We start from the raw sequence: 16,523 nt of genomic DNA, 5'->3' as shown, positions 1-16,523 counted from the left end.
GCGCATACCCGACGATGCCGTACCTCGATTATTATTGTAAAGTACCGTGGCAACCTTTCCTCACCCGGAAGTAAAGTTCGGCACGCATCAAAACGCCAATAAAGCACGTATATCATACTAAGGAGTTAACACACGATCGTTGCGTAAATTGAGTGACTGTTTTCTAATTGTAATATTGATGGAACATTTTCAATGGAGACAAAACAAGTAATTTCGAATCATTTGTACCGAGGGCGTTTTATTTAAAAAAAAGATTAGCGCGTTTAGGCAGTCAGGAAGTATAGAAAAGTTCATATGACTCTACAGGAGTCAAAGATGTTATAATATTGAAGTTTTCATATGATAAAATAAAATATTGACAAAACGTACACACCAATGTATTGATAATATTTTTTTGATGTAAAAAAATGCTATACATGAAAAAACTGACGTAAGTCAGACGTTTTGTACTAGAAAGAATTTTGCTTTTCCCCCTTATAGTAATAGAATGTTCCAAAGAAATGATTTGCATAATCGGAACGTCTAATTTTGTCTTGGGTGAACACAACCAAATGAAACGACATTTTCTGGCCAAAACATAGTCTTTAACCCAACAATATATGCATAGTAAAAATAATTAACTTTAGTTTACAATAACTAATTGTGTACACAGGAGCATAGACCCAACTACGATACTATTTTTAGGGTCTTTTTGGTATTTCTCTCCCTTAATGTCAGACAATGGTATCGACCGTTCCAAATATGGTTGTGGTTCGAATCGTCCGCGATCCACCACAAATTGAGAGTTGATTGTTTGAAACAAGACTTTCAACTCCAAATGTTCCAACTCGAAAACCAAAATTTTCAACTCCAAGTTGCAGTGACGACATCGGCGAACTTTGAGCATCATTTTTTCAAAGTTGAGTCGGTTCAGAGGCACTGCTGTCCCGTTATTTCTGGCGCCAGGGAACGTAAAGCCATTCAAGGTGAGTGTAACTTATAAGCTCGATGTTTCATTTTCCCGCCATTTCTTATGACAGAACCTCCTTGGATCATAGAGTCAGAGAACTATTAAATTATAATTTGTTTGAACTGATCGAAATGTTGAGATCCATCTTGTGTCGGATTAATTTTCTTCCTTATAGTATTTAAAGCTTCAGATTTCTTTACCTGCTAATTTTTTACGTCAGGGTCTTGAGTAATTTCTAGATCTAGCAAGTACAAATTGTGTCCTTGGATCGTAGAACAGAGAAATTTTGGTAAAAGAACTGGGTTCGAATTTTCGACGGTTCGAATATATTCAATAATTTATTTTATGCAAGTGTCTTTTTTGTGGTAACCATCCATTCATGTCCATTGGTCTTGCTATCAAGAGTAAAAAAATTGATAAGATAATGCGGTATTATTCCCAAGATTATCCAGTCACTAGTGCAAGAAAATTCTTATTGACAGGAAAATTGTCATTGTCAGTAACGTCCTGAGAAATTTTCCTGACGGGAACATCTTGGCAATTGCTTGTAAGGCTGCACCAAGTATCTTTATGGATGACGTCCTTTGGAGACCCTAAATCTAATGCGAGAGCGCGAAAAAAACGCAAGAAGGGCCGAAAAAAACAAGATGCCTAGATTTGAAATATAATAGTCGACGACACATGTTAGGAGACAAATTGAATGAGAGAACACAGTGTAACAACTAACAATTCTTTTATTCATCATGAAAACAGCAATAATTTGAATAATAAGTTGAAGTTGAACAGCAGTTGTTGTCCTGTCCTGTTTCTTTCCATATCCCATTGATTTTGCAGGCCTGCAGAAACATAGTATATTAAAAAGACAAAATTAGTTGGTTATTAACTCTTCGCATGCATTTCTACATTTCTACTTATGCTTTAGAAATCCTAATGAATAATAGCAATTATTCAAGAGCCAAATATGGACCAAAAACGATAGAAATAAAAAAGCACATATTTCCCCAACAAGTATAAATAACAAGAAACGAATGAATGATCATTATCCATGCAGAATAAATGAATGCATTCATCTTACACTCCCCCTTCCCAGATTATAATTTTTTCGAACATTGTACTTGATCCAAAACAGACTAAAGAACGGAACCTTACATACCTCAAAAACAGACATATACATGTATTTAGCGACCGAACCCACATGACATATTCATATGCTTGATCTGACCAGTTTTGACTTTACTATTGACAATTTCTACTGCTGACAGGATGATCCTGTCAATAGCCTTAGGCTTTCGCGTGACGAGTACGTTAATCTTTCGCGATTTGCGGCACTGTCGTAACTCTTTGGTCATAGTTACAGGAAGCGGAATTTCTTGGGTTTTTTTCTGGGAACAGACCAAAATCAATGTGCGCGCGGACGTCATCTATAAAAATTACTTGGTGCAGCCTAACATAAGTTTTTTTGGGCTCAAAATACTAGGTGCATGTGCGCTTTTGTGTACCCAATTTTTATTATTATTTAGGGGATTAGGTACAGGTGGCTGTAATGAGGTATAGATTTTCACTCCTTTACTAGTAGGTAATTTTTGTTAACCAGGCTGAGGACCATTCAGAGGAAAAGTATTCCTATTTGACAAAACTTTTCAATATGGAAATGTGTGCACAATTTTAATTTAATTTCAAGCCTTCATTCCATAGCTGACCTGCGGCAAGCAGGATGGGGGTTGACCTGGGAACATACAGGGCGCGGATAGGCTGCTTCAGCAACCCTGGACCTGACTCCCTGCACTGTTGGGCAGAGGCGTCATGTTTGCTGGTGTGGCTGGTCATGTCACAACTAATGCTGAAGCTAGCGGGGGATGTGGAGGAGAATCCTGGACCCAAGCAAAGGTGAAAATCAGTAATGACAGCTTTATCCATTAGTATTAGAGTACTTTGAGATATGTTGGTGTATATTTTACAAGATGAATTTTGAACATTATCATTGGATAAACTTAACATTTTAGTAGGTGTGAATTGAACTTTGAAGTGCTTATGGCTTTTGATTCCTCCACAACAGGGGCTTTCAGTTTTCACATATTGCATGTACAAATTTCCCCTTCATTGTTTTTCATAACAAATTTGTCTTTGTGCATTGCTACCATTGCTATAACCATCTCATATTTTCACATTCTAGGAAGGCACCAAAGGAAAAGGGTGGCCAGGGAGGACAGAAAAGGCAGTGGTCCCCAGATGTGCAGGAGACAGGAGCAGATGCTGGTGAAGGGTTTGTGTTTTGCCCTTTGACGCAGACTGACCAGTTCACATTATCAGGTCAGTTGGGCATTCCTGTTGCAGCGTTGCATGAGTCCCCCTTGCCCCCCGGACAAAATAGCGTTCCCCTAGAGTGTCCATTAAATGTGAAAAGTATTGGGGGATTTGGGAATTGTTTTTTCAAAGCAATCTCATATGCAGTGTTTGGAATTGAGGAATACCATCTTGCGCTCAGGTCATTGTTAGTTGCACACATGCAGACACTACCTCATGCTTTTTGCAGGCTTTTCCTTCCTACAGGACTGTCCATGACTGATTACATAGTAACCAGTCAAATGCATTTTGATGGTACATGGGCAACTGATATTGAAATCTACTGCATGGCTTCAATGCTTAGAAGACCTATCTTTGTATATAGTTATTGTGGTACAAGGGAGGGGTGGAGATGGATGAAATTTTCTCCAACAGGAATCGTAAGAGAGGACACTTACTTGTCAGATGGTGGGTATAGCTCTGGTATCTATCTTCGGAATACAGATAGAAATCACTATGACATTGTCACAGATGTAATGAGCTTAGAGCAGTCGAGGAATATGTCGAGGGGTCAACGGTGGCGCCACATGAAAAAAATTACAGCAGAACAAGCAGAACAGTTCCTTGCGGTAGACCGCATGCGAAAGGCTAAGCGTGCCCATGATGAAGAATACAAGAAGTGTAAAAGGTTCCAAGAAAGTTCAAGATATCATAGTGATGAGGTCCTCAGAAAGAGAAAACTTTGGCAACAACAGACCAGGTACCACACTGATGAGAGCCACAAGAAGGAGAAACTTGAACAACAACAGACCAGGTACCACACTGATGAGAGCCACAAGAAGGAGAAACTTGAACAACAACAGACCAGGTACCACACTGATGAGAGCCACAAGAAGGAGAAACTTGAACAACAACAGACCAGGTACCACACTGATGAGAGCCACAAGAAGGAGAAACTTGAACAACAACAGACCAGGTACCAAACTGATGAGAGCCACAGGATGGAAAAACTTGAACAACTACAGACCAGGTACCAAACTGATGAGGACTACAGGATGGAGAAACTTGAACAACTACAGACCAGGTACCAAACTGATGAGGACCACAGGATGGAGAAACTTGAACAAGATAGGAAAAGGTATCAAAGTGATCCAGAACTAAGAGCAGAAAAAATAGCACAGGTTCAGAATAATAGAAGGGAGAAACATGATTCCATAATTGTGGAGCAAGCTGTTAAAAAGTTCCAGAAGGAATGCAGGGAAGGACTTAAACATGTTTGTACTGTGTGCCATAAGATATTCTTCCGTTCACAAGTCGTGGTGTGTGTTCGATCTAAGTTTGATTCTTCAGTTCATGGCTGTCTGACAGGTGAGTATGTTCATAAATGTAACAAAGAGTGCACCAGACAGCCTTGTCCTAAAGTTAAGTCACATGGTAAGGAATGGATTTGTTACACCTGCAAAGGTTACTTGTTGAAAAAGAAAATTCCAGCCCAGGCGCAAACTAACAAGATGAGTCTTCCAGAAATACCACCCCAGTTGAAATGTCTCAATACACTTGAGTCACAGTTAGTAGCTGTGAGAATACCATTCATGAAGGTAACAGCTCTTCCGAAAGGTGGTCAGAAAGGAGTTAATGGTCCTGTAGTGTGTGTTCCAGCAGATGTAAGTAAAACACATGCGGTTCTACCCAGAATGCCTTCAGAGGCGCAGTTTGTCAAAGTGAAGCTAAAGAAGAAGTTAGAGTACAGAGGGCATTACATGTACAGACAAATAAGTCCATTGAAGGTTGACACTGCTCTGCAATATCTTGTAGACAATAACAAACATTACAATGGTGTTTCTGTTGACACCGACTGGGTCGTGCCGTGGACTGAGGAAGGGGGGTTCATCCAACCGGCTATTACTGAAACTGAACATGGTCACGATGACACACAAAATCATACAGACGGCGAGCAGCAGGAAGGGAGTGACATGGTCCGGGCAGCCATAGATGGCATGGAAGACGAGGAGATGGACAACATTCTTGGACAGATCAATGTTGAAAAAGTAACGGAAGAGGCAGCTCTGAATGAAGACGACGATGACGACCAGCTAAGGGGTCTTCCACATGATACATGCCTGCAACCAGTAGACATAGGACAGGACTTCCTTGATCACTATGATGAACACGTACTTTGTGTGGCCCCGGGAGAAGGTAATAGGCCAGTTTTTGTCTTCAAGGAAGTCGGAGGAGAGGCGATGTCTTTCCCGGTACAGTTTCCAACGGGAGAGTATTCTTTCAACGATGACCGCGAGACACGTATAACTGCCAGTCAGTACTTCAAGGCACGCCTTATGGGAGCAGACTCACGGTTTGCGAGCGATGCCAGCTACATATTCTATGCACAATATGTAATAGAAACGCACTTCATACGATCAAATATTTCCATTTCGTTGCGAAAAAGTTCACCAATCACAAGTGACGGGCGTAGAATAGGGGCCCAAATGTTGTCGGACAGAGAGGACGTACAGGCCATTCTTAAGTCAGATGAAGGCTATCGCTTCCTTCAGCCAGTCAGGGGTACTCCACAGTTCTGGGAAAAGACGCTCAATGAATTGTACGCAATGATCAGGCAGATTGGAATTCCCACGTGGTTCGTGACTTTTTCTGCGGCGGACTTGCGATGGCCAGAAGTTTTGGAAGCAATTCGACAAGATCGTGGTACCGTACCAGTGAGTGAGTTGACGTGGGAAGAGCGTTGTGACATTTTGAAGAGTAATCCAGTCACTGCTGCTCGCATGTTTGATCACAGAGTCAAGCTGCTTTTCAAACATCTCATTCAGTCTCAGTCGCAACCCATAGGGGAAGTTGTAGAAACTTTTTCAAGAACTGAATTTCAGGCCCGTGGCAGTCCACACATACATTGCTTGTTGTGGGTGAAAGATGCGCCGAAATTGAACGTAAATTCTGAAGAGGAGATATGTGCCTTTGTGGACAGGTATGTGTGCAGTCAGCTACCCGACTCAGAGGCAGATAAGGAGCTATTTGACATAGTTAGTCAGGTTCAAACGCACCGGAAAGGTCATACAGCATCCTGCAAGAAAGGTGGCAAGGTCTGTAGGTTTGGATTCCCAAAACCTCCCGTGAAGCAGACATTTATGTGCGGCCCCGTGAAACTGCAAGATCTAACTGATGCAGAAATGGCATCCTTCAAAGGAAGAAAGAAGCAAGCCGAAGCAGTCCTTAAAAAATTCTGGGACGTGTTGGACAAGACCAAGGAGCCAAACAAGTGCTCCACGGACACCATTCTGAAGGAGGCAGATCTCTCGGCCGCAGAGTTCTGTGACGCCTTCAATTTGATGGCAACCAGGAAGCAAGTAGTGCTCAGGCGCGAGCCAAAAGACATGTGGGTGAACAATTACAATCCACATCTACTCCGGGCTTGGAATGGTAACATGGACATCCAATATGTTCTCGATGCGTACAGTTGTGTTAAGTACATTGTATCGTACATTAGCAAAGCAGAAAGGGAAATGGGAAAGCTACTTAAACAGGCCCAGAAAGAGGCTAGGGAAGGGAATCAGGATGTAGTTAATGAAATGAGAAAAGTAGGCAACGCCTACCTTCACCACAGGGAAGTGAGTGCGCAGGAGGCAGTGTATCGAGCCTGTAGCCTGAAGCTAAAGGATTGTTCAAGAGAAGTCATTTTCATACCGACAGATGAGAAAGCTAGTCGCCTGTCTAAACCCTTGGCAGCGATCCAGAACATTGCTAGTGCAGAAAACGGCGAGGAGGAAAGCATCTGGATGCCGAGCATTATGGACCGATACAAGGCGAGACCACTGGAAGAACCCTTCCAAACAATGTGTGCCGCAAAGTTTGTCTCTGAGTATCGTGTGGTTTCCTTTTCGGGGAAGCAACAAGATGGTGAGCAGCCATCTCGAGGCACCAAGAAGTATGTCCTGAATGATAATTTAGGGTCTGTACAAAAGCGCACCAGATCGAACCCTGCTATCATTCGCTTTGCCAAGTTTAATAAGGAAAAAGATCCAGAGCGATTCTACTTGACGTTGCTCAAGTTATACTTGCCGCACTACTCTGACATGCAGTTAAAACCAGAACAGTTTGCAAAGTATGAAGACTTCTACTTGAGTGGCTCTGTTTTATTGTCTGAAAGGACAGGTGTCTTAAATGTCAGGGATATTGTGGAGAATAACAGGTGTCAATTTGAGAAAAATCGTGAAGAACTTGAGGGGGCACGTAAAGAAGTAGAAAACACCAGCAGTGATCTAGATGATGCTTGGGCCCAGATCTTCCCTGTACAGGAACAGGACAGATTTGAGTGTCAAGACGCGCAAGTAAAAGTCCAACTTTTTGATGATGAAGATATTGAGGATGACATCCCTGATCTTGCGATTGTGGACAGGACAGACAAGTCGAAAGAACAAGGCTTCACCCTAGAAAAATGCCAGTTGCAGATCGCTTCAAAAACTGCACTCCCTCTAATGCAGTCGCTCAATCCCATGCAACAAGATGTTTTCTATTTTGTACGGAAGTGGTGTTTGGAAACTGCAGTGGGGAAGCGACCGGAGCCCTTTCATATTTTTGTAACGGGCGGTGCTGGGACCGGAAAGAGCCATCTTATCAAGTGCATATGTTACGAAGCTACGAGAATACTTAAGCAGACACAAGAGAACCCTGACGATATCTCTGTCCTACTTACGGCGCCCACGGGAACGGCCGCTTTCAACATCGGTGGAAGCACTGTCCACCATGCGTTCCACTTGACATTTGGTTCTAAATATCAACCCCTCTCGGAAAAAACACTGAATACAGTGCGCGCACAGTACCAAAGTCTAAAGATTGTGGTCATAGATGAAGTGTCGATGGTTGATAAAAATGTAATGTCCTTCATCGACGGCAGATTGGGCCAACTGACACATGCGCACCCAGATGCAAAGTTTGGAAATGTAAGTATATTGGCAGTTGGCGACATGTACCAACTACCTCCAGTCAAAGGTAAGAGCCTTTGCAGGGATAGAAAAAAAGAGATCATTGACCTCTGGAATCCCATTTTTGAAGTTGTGCAACTAGAGGAGATCATGAGGCAGAAGGATGATGCTGCATTTGCCGAGCTTTTGAACAGGCTTAGGGTAAAGAGAAAGAAAGACAAACTTTCAGATGAAGATGACAAAACTCTGTGTTCAAGGGTGCTCTCTCTTGACTTTGCATCAGATGATTACCCTAAAGATGCCCTTCACATTTTCGGCACCAATGATACTGTTGATCGGCATAATGACAACATGTTGATCCTCCGGTGTTCACCGATTAGACGATACGAGGCCTTTGATTTTTCCAAAGATCTGTGCTCAGGTTCGATTAAAAGGAGAGATTTAGTTGAAGGGGTACGAGACGACCTACTAGATGTGCTCCGAGTCGGAGTTGGTGCTAGGGTCATACTTTGCCGCAATGTCAACGTTGAAGATGGTTTAGTGAATGGTGCATTTGGAACTGTGACTGGAATGAAAGGTGGGGAAGATAATGCCAGTGAAGTTGCAACTGTTTATGTGCTATTTGATAACCCAAGGGTAGGTGCTGAGGAAAGGCAAAAGAGTGCTGTTCCCAAGGAGATACCTGTCAACTCAGTGCCAGTGCGTCAGATCGAGAGCACCTTGAAAAAAATTCGCAATGTTACACGTCACCAAATCCCGTTGAAGCTAGCCTGGGCATGTACGACACACAAAGTGCAGGGCATGACTGTTCCTAAAGCGGTTGTCTCCATGAAAAAGGCTTTCGCATCAGGTATGTCGTATGTGGCATTAAGTAGGGTTTGTTCAATAGGTGGGCTCTACATTACCGACTACAAGCAGGACTCTATCTACTGTGATGAGCAAGTAGAGGAGGCGGTCAAAAGTATGAGGCACTTACAGTTTAGATGTGACCCGTTCATAAATATTGATGACAGATCTGAAAGCAATAGGGTCCTAAATATTGTCCACCACAATACTGAAGGCCTGGTAGGCCACTTTAAAAGTCTGAAATCCACCTGTCTGCTCAAAGCTGATATAATATGCTTGACTGAGACATGGCTATCTGGTGATGTGCAGTCTTCTCAGGTGCAGCTAGAAAACTTTACTGTGTTTCGTCAAGACAGGAGACGTGTTTGTGAGGCAGACTCTATGACAACAAGTTCCCCTCATGGAGGAGTGGCAGTTTATGTCCGTGATGGGTACAGATGTTCTGAAATACCTATTCCAAGTGACATACGCCTTGAATGTGTGGTTATGCGTATGTCTGCTGAGGGAGTGGAAATTCTCATTGTACCTATTTACAGGCCACCCAATGTGAAAAAAGATGTATTCATATGCAATTTAGAGAAATTGATGCAGCACCTGGCCACGGTGAAACGAAATACTACAATCTTTCTTGGGGACTTTAACGAGAACTTGATTTCAGGGGAAGACAACAAAAAGATTCTGAATTTCTTTGTGACAAAGGATTTCGAGCAGTTGGTGGAAGATCCTACAACCATGAAAGGAACCCTTATTGACCATGTTTACATTTCACCAGTGCCATCAAATGTAAGCTGTGGGGTCATACAGACATTTTACAGTTACCATGATGCTGTGTATTGTTCGCTGTATCAGTGATGCTGCAATAACCTGTGAAAAGGCGATGGAATAGAAAAAAATTCCTTCCTTTGTTATCATAATGAGGATATGCACCAGCTCTGCCCTTGCCAACCGTATTAGGTGGGCAAGGGAGAGGAGGCATTACCCGCTCCGCCTACGGGGGTTCCTGGTGCAAAAAAAAAGGATAGTCGCCAGTCTGGCCTTGCATACTCTGATTGGTCAAACTCAATGTTGAACAAACAGGGTATGCGAGGGGGAGGGTCATATATACCCGCTCCGCCCTTGCCAACCACTAACCTCAGTGGTTGGTAAGGGGGTTCCTTGCGAAACAGGAACCCCCTTACCAAGAAACCATTGAGGTTTGGAGTTTGTAAGGGGGTTCCTGGCGACATAAGGATCATCACCAGCTCTGGTCTTGGTAATCCTGTTTGGTCAAAGCTGAACAAACAGGGTATGCAAGGGGGAGGGGACATGAACGATGAAGTCGTACCCACTCCGCCCTTGCCAACCCCTAACCTCAGTGGTTGGTAAGGGGGTTCCTGGTGAAACAGGAACCCCCTTACCCACCCCTAAGGTTAGGGGTGGGTAAGGGGGTTCCTGGTGTTACAAAGGAAGGAACAAGAGCTCTCCCCTGTGATTGTGGTTGAGGAAGGAAAAATAGCTCTCCCTGTGATTGGGATAGAGGAAATGAAAAAAGAAGAAAAAAACGGAATGCACAAGGATAACAATAGGTAGTCACTTTTAAACAATGATCTAATCTCTTCTTTTTTTCCCTTTCTTTTAGGAGACCATTCTTCTGTTCGAAGAGCACCTTAAAGTACCTTGGAAAATATATCAGGCGGTTTTTTTTCTTAACTTTTTCTTTATATTATAGATTCTTTATTTGTAATCTTGTATCTTGATCTTAATAATATGTAATATATCTGTCATGTTTCAACTCATTTTTCCTTTTGAAAGCATGAAATTCCATATTTAGAGTTCTCCACCACTGCATCATTGTCAGTAACCATAATTTTCCTTTTCTTTTAAGTGGTTAAGCAGTCAGAAGATCATGCTCAAGCAGTCTGAACATACAGCAGGTATGCTTGTGCTAATATAACAAGGAAATAAAAATAGAATTGTTTTCTGTTAAAACACCAGTAAACATGTGTTTTAGATCTAGAGAAAAGGTGATGTCAAGTGTAAGTTGTTGGGTCAACAGCAAAGGGTGCACATGATGTTGATTGTTTCTTTAACTTCAAAGAGACTGATTAACCTATGATTTTTATCCTGAATGCTTCTTTTCCTCAAACCTCACTCCTGTTTCTGTCCTCCAGATGGGACCCATCTAGAGAAGAGAGGCAGAACGTGGTCCATGTCTCCATGAGAAACTGCATGGGGAGGTCCCAGCAAGCTGAAGCTGCGCAGAAGGACACCAGCTTTGCAGATTTTGATAACAATTATTAAGCTTCAGATTGTTTGGCTCACATAGTTAATACTCAAAGTGTATATTATTTCAGCTTGCATATTTTTTGTACTTCCATTTTTCTTGTATTTACAGTTTTTGTATTTGCATTTTTGTATGTACTAAAAAGTAATAAGATTTTGAGAGAAGACAAAATGTAAGATTTCAAAAATTGTTTGATTAAACCTGTCAAGAAGATTCAAAGTGTACATGACTTGTGCTTGTATCTCTCCTCTTAATTACATTGATGGTGAGAGTGTGTGCTGAGAGAATCATTTGACATTCATTCTTGTTGGGGCTAAGAACATCTAAACTATTCAATGAATGGCACTCCAGTAGTATCTTTATGAAAGTCTTGCAATATGAGCGAAGGCAAAATATTCTCTTTCCCATCCCTCCAAAGTACCTTAAGTTTGTAGAAGTATGAATGGCAGGCTAGACTATGCGAAGGTAAACATTTTGCATTTGCATTTTGCATTTGCATTTTGCATTTGCCCGCAAATGTTGCCTCCTTAGGGCTGCTGGGATGGTTCTGAGGTGTGCAGGATCAGGGTGAATACACGCTGTTCAATTGTACATGTTGTGTGCGTGTCAGTCTTGGGTCCCTAGTAAGATGGATTGGAATCATCATTGGAATCATCAACAGTTTGAGGCCTCACAAATACAGTTTTGTCAATAGCCTTAGGCTTTCACTATAAGAGACATTTAAATAACTCTTACTAGTGTATTGTTGGGATAGCACCCCCTTATCTCATCGATTCACTATAAGAGAATTAACAATTAGATGTCTCTTATAGTGAATCGATGAGATAAGGGGGTGCTATCCCAACAATACACTAGTAAGAGTTATTTAAATGTCTCTTATAGTGAATCGATGGGATAAGGGAGTGCTATCCCAACAATACACTAGTAAGAGTTAAATAGATTTCTCTTATAGTAAATCGATGGGATAAGGGGGTGCTATCCCAACAATACACTAGTAAGAGATTTCTCTTATAGTAAATCGATGGGATAAGGGGGTGCTATCCCAACAATACACTAATAAGAGTTTTTTTAATGGATTTTATAGTAAATTGATGGGATAACAACATCTAATAAGAGTTATCCCAACTTTTCAATGCTATCCCGTTTTCTAACAGGAATAATTTTCAGAACTAAATAATAGGAATAAATAATCAAGTCTGCCAACTCAATTGCATGGCGAAGCAGCTCCTCGAAGACTTCTTTGGAAGTGAATGCTGTGACGCCATTCTCGCCGAAGATGGCAGTCACGAACGGTTGCCTTTGGACATCACGTATTCTCACCTTTTTTTCTGCAAGTGTTCGACAAAATTATTGCGAATATGCCGATGGCAATACAACTAGTCACATCCTCGCCACGCTCTGGCAACCTCCAATCGCAATGCTCTCTCATTATCACCCCCAACCACGGAGAGTGATAGCGGCTGGTCTAATTTGCTTCTTAATGTGGCCAAAGAAAGTACTGTAATCTGTAGCTTGGGATCTCCTACGGACGTGCATGGGGCTAAAGAAGGGACACCCAGCATGCCCCTTCCAATGGAAATCATAGTCTTCCTGAAGAAATGTGACTCCCTATTCATTACGTACCGGTCTAGCTGACAGGTGCTGTCGTATTCTAGGACCAACTCTAACCTTGTCTTTAAGATTTCCGCCGTAAGGGGTGAATTGGGAGTATTCCCGTTGTTCATTGACAGTCAAACACAGTTGATTAAATACTGGCTAAGATTGAAAAATTCACCTAATGACAAGATTGTTAAAAAAGCATACGACACTTCAGTCGAAGAAGAACATGACTAGGCTCACGTTCAAGATATATTATGTAGACATGGGTTCCAAAATGTTTGGCTTAACCCCGCAGTTAATGCCAATTATTTTGGAATTACATTCAAAGAACGTCTGAAAGACTCATTTCTTTCTGGCTGGAGGGAACAACTTAGACATTCCAGTAAACTACACGCATATTCTAAAATCAAAAAACACTTTGGCATGGAAACATATCTCACATCAATTCATAATAAACTGTTTGCAAATAGCATAACAAAGCTGAGAATCAGTGCACATTGCTTAGAAGTTGAAAAGGGTCGACACCACATGTAATGGAAGTGTTGAAGATGAATTCCACTTTGTAATGAATTGTCCAACTTATAGCAAAGAGAGAGAGATATGCTTTTACAGACTATTATTACTAAAACAAACTTCACCCTATCTGGTACACAGAGCGATATTTTCTATGTACTGTTGTCATGTCCGACTCTTATAAACATGTACATAGGTCAATTTCCCCATAAATCATTCGAAAAGCGAGACAGAATTACCCATACATGATTATATAGTGTAACAAATACACTGGTTTCGAAAATATTTTGTACTTAGAATTGTAGGATAGATTAGCCTTGTAGTATTGTTGATTTCATGCCATACATTGTACCATGTACGATTGTTGAGCAATAAAGTTCACTTCACTTCACTGTATTGTATAACCCAAGTAACCTAGTACGTACTGTAAACCTAAGTTTTGGCTTTGAGTTGTCAACGATTTTATGTATAGTTTATTCTCGTGTATTTTTACCATAGGCGCTTTATTTTGTGCTTGTTTCTTCTATGTTTTAGTTTGGCGTTTTTATGTATCTGTTTGGTCTGCTTTGTGAACGTTTGTAATGAATACTGTTCCCAGGGCTAACCCTTTGTAATAGCATTTGGCAGCGAGACGATTCACAGCTTCTCATGGCTTCGAAGCCATCGCAAACACCGAGTGGACAATATATGGTCTGGAAAGACGCGGTGTGAGCGTAGAGTGTCCATATGACCTTTCTGGCAGCTGTTGCTGTTGGCACTGGCCTTACTCGCTTCCTCCACAGAGTAGGTAAATCACAGAGTTGAGGGAGGGAAGTTAAAAAGAAACTATGAGATGGGGCGGGAGGAATATGATAACTTTCAGGGAAAGGTTTCTTAACCTCCTCGAAAGTCTTAGTTGAAACAGTTAGGAGGGTGAGAACAAGTCTTAGAGTAAAAATGCCAGAAGATTTGTTTACACTGCAGAGAAACTCGCCACTTACGTTTTTCTTGTAAATCGGTAGCTGTAAGGTCGTCTGAAAAGAATTTTTTCATCTTTCAGCTTCGCTCTTGCTACTTGCATGATATTGACCGTATTCTGAAAACTGTTTAACATAAGTTGTGCAATTCCGTCTTGGCTTACAATGATCTTGTGACTGATAATTCAGTTGGTTTTGAGAAGCAAACATAGAAAAAATGCATGTAGCACACGGGTTAATTCCATGAGGACGGGGCAAAGCAAGTTGCCAACAAAATATACTTATTAGACGGCCATAAACACTTCATCATGTTTATGTCTTCTTTGCAGTCTTCTTTTGTACAGCACACAGCTTGCACTTTGAGCATTCTTCTGTCTGTGTCTCTTTGTGCTGCTGTTGCAGGTTGCAGTGCATTGTGTCCGATTTGCTGAATGGCGTCAATCAGGGTGTTAAGCTGATCTCCAGTTCGCTGAAAAGTCACTTTCCCAGTTCCGGCTCTGCGGTGGACAAGTTAAGCAACACCCTGTTACAGAGCCTTGGACGACGACCTTGTTTCCAAAGGCACCGCAGATATGGCATTCTCCATGGCACCCTATTCATCTGGCCTTTGATGACTTTACCACTCGAGCTCTGTCTTAGTTCTGTCGGTGAGTTGAGAAGGAGACATGGGAGCAAACGTGATCATCTCTGGGAACCGACTTGCCAAGCCCTCATTGATGGAGCACCTCGTCTCTGATCGCCTCTTCGTACCCGCCCAGTAAATGATAGGCGCTCAGTTCCTGGCCTCATATCCCCATTCATTAAATATGCTTCTAGCGCCTTGCGAGCTTCTTTCCCTTCTTCTAGCTGGTATATCTCATATACAGAAAGTACATGCCCAGCTGCTTCCTGCACATGTTTGGCCATAACCTCCTCCATTTGATTGATGTGCGACGTTACAGTCTTATCCCTCTCAACTCCATCACATCCTTGTTTGGTTTTGAATGCCTTCTGTGCTTTTTTTTCTTCATATTTCTCTCTGTACATCAGCTCAATCAAATACTCCTGAGTGTCCTCATCAAAGCACCCATGCATTCTTTTTAGTTTCTCCTTCTTTTGGGACCTGTACGCTTCGATGTTTTGAGTTTGCACGCCTGTACGGGGGTCCACAAAATGAAGTGAGTGGTTTACACTCTGGTTGATAGGGATAATTTGGCAGCTGTGCAACGTGTACGCTGCCCGTTGATCAGAATGGATAATTGATCCCGGCAATGCACATCTCTTGATAATAGGCAAAAGTCCTGACATGTCTTTTTATAGGTTCCCGCCATTATGGGCTCAAGTAAATTATTGCTCTGTCCCAGGAGTTCGGTATAAAATCGTTATCTACGAAGGGACGCGAAAGGCAAATGCCAACATAAATAATGTATCAATAAGTATGAAAATCTCTAGCTTGTGTTTATCTCAACATCTGTGTCAATGTTGAATGTACGAAAACAAATTTACACCTTTGGTATGTAAAATTTCATCCACGTACGCTTTCAAATGACATCCCAGACGTCTTGGATATCGGTTATTGTCTTTACTTGCAACAGACTAGAGAAAATATTCTTCAGATCATGATTGCTTAGGACAAAAGATGTTTGTGTTTCTAAGAAGACGACATCCCGACATACCCTAAGTGAGCCTCGCGGAATCACGCCACCGAATATCCCGCCAGACAAAACATACGCAAGTGCCGCCAGAAAGTAGTGCGACTGAATAACAAAGCATCGAGTAAACAGCTGTTCCTATGTAATCTATCCGGCATTATTCAAGGATTGTGATTTATCTGTTCATTAAGTACATTAATTTCTGTTAAATTGTGTCTTATAAGGTTTAGGTTTTTTTCGTATTCTACTGGCCAATCCCTTGGCGGATGGATATGTGAGTGTGTCGCGTGGTCCAGCCGGCCAGACCACCCGGCTTCAGTTGCAGAAGCGGGTCGCTGGCGAGAGGTTGCTGTCCCATGTAGTCGTAACTAGTGGTCCTTTTGCCGTTGCAAATTGTCGTTCTTGGGCTTGTGATGTGTAGAATGACTGTGTAACTGATGTCATAGTTGCACGTATTTAGTTGTGGACAAGTCCTACGTAGGAAAGTGTGCTATTTGGGCCGTTTTGAGTTGGCCACGTCAAGTTCTTTTGGGGCCGTTTTGAGCTGGC

At 42.0% G+C, this 16,523-nt stretch overlaps 1 protein-coding gene across 2 annotated transcripts; it reads left to right on the top strand.

Annotated features, from left to right (window-relative positions):
* Positions 1-412: 412 nt before the first annotated feature.
* LOC136422605 (uncharacterized) lies at positions 413-11,499 on the top strand. Of its 2 annotated transcripts, XM_066410413.1 has the most exons (5): positions 413-965; positions 2,645-2,836; positions 3,123-3,259; positions 10,631-10,925; positions 11,163-11,499. In XM_066410413.1, the coding sequence occupies exons 2-4, from the start codon at positions 2,664-2,666 to the stop codon at positions 10,660-10,662; spliced, it is 342 nt and encodes a 113-aa protein (XP_066266510.1). In that variant the 5' UTR covers positions 413-965; positions 2,645-2,663; the 3' UTR covers positions 10,663-10,925; positions 11,163-11,499. The 2 variants fall into 2 exon arrangements, with proteins under 2 accessions (XP_066266510.1, XP_066266509.1); XM_066410412.1 differs by lacking the exons at positions 413-965; positions 2,645-2,836; positions 3,123-3,259 and having other exon boundaries at positions 3,529-10,925.
* Positions 11,500-16,523: the final 5,024 nt, after the last annotated feature.

This window comes from Branchiostoma lanceolatum, chromosome 17 (genome assembly GCF_035083965.1).
Source record: "Branchiostoma lanceolatum isolate klBraLanc5 chromosome 17, klBraLanc5.hap2, whole genome shotgun sequence".
Lineage (NCBI taxonomy): Eukaryota > Metazoa > Chordata > Leptocardii > Amphioxiformes > Branchiostomatidae > Branchiostoma > Branchiostoma lanceolatum.
Note: the sequence above shows the minus strand (reverse complement) of the source record. Positions and strands in the feature narration are given on the sequence as shown.

Excerpts from the sequence above, each read along its gene's own strand:
- LOC136422605 (XM_066410412.1), top strand. The coding sequence starts at position 3,535 with ATGCATTTTGATGGTACATGGGCAACTGATATTGAAATCTACTGCATG.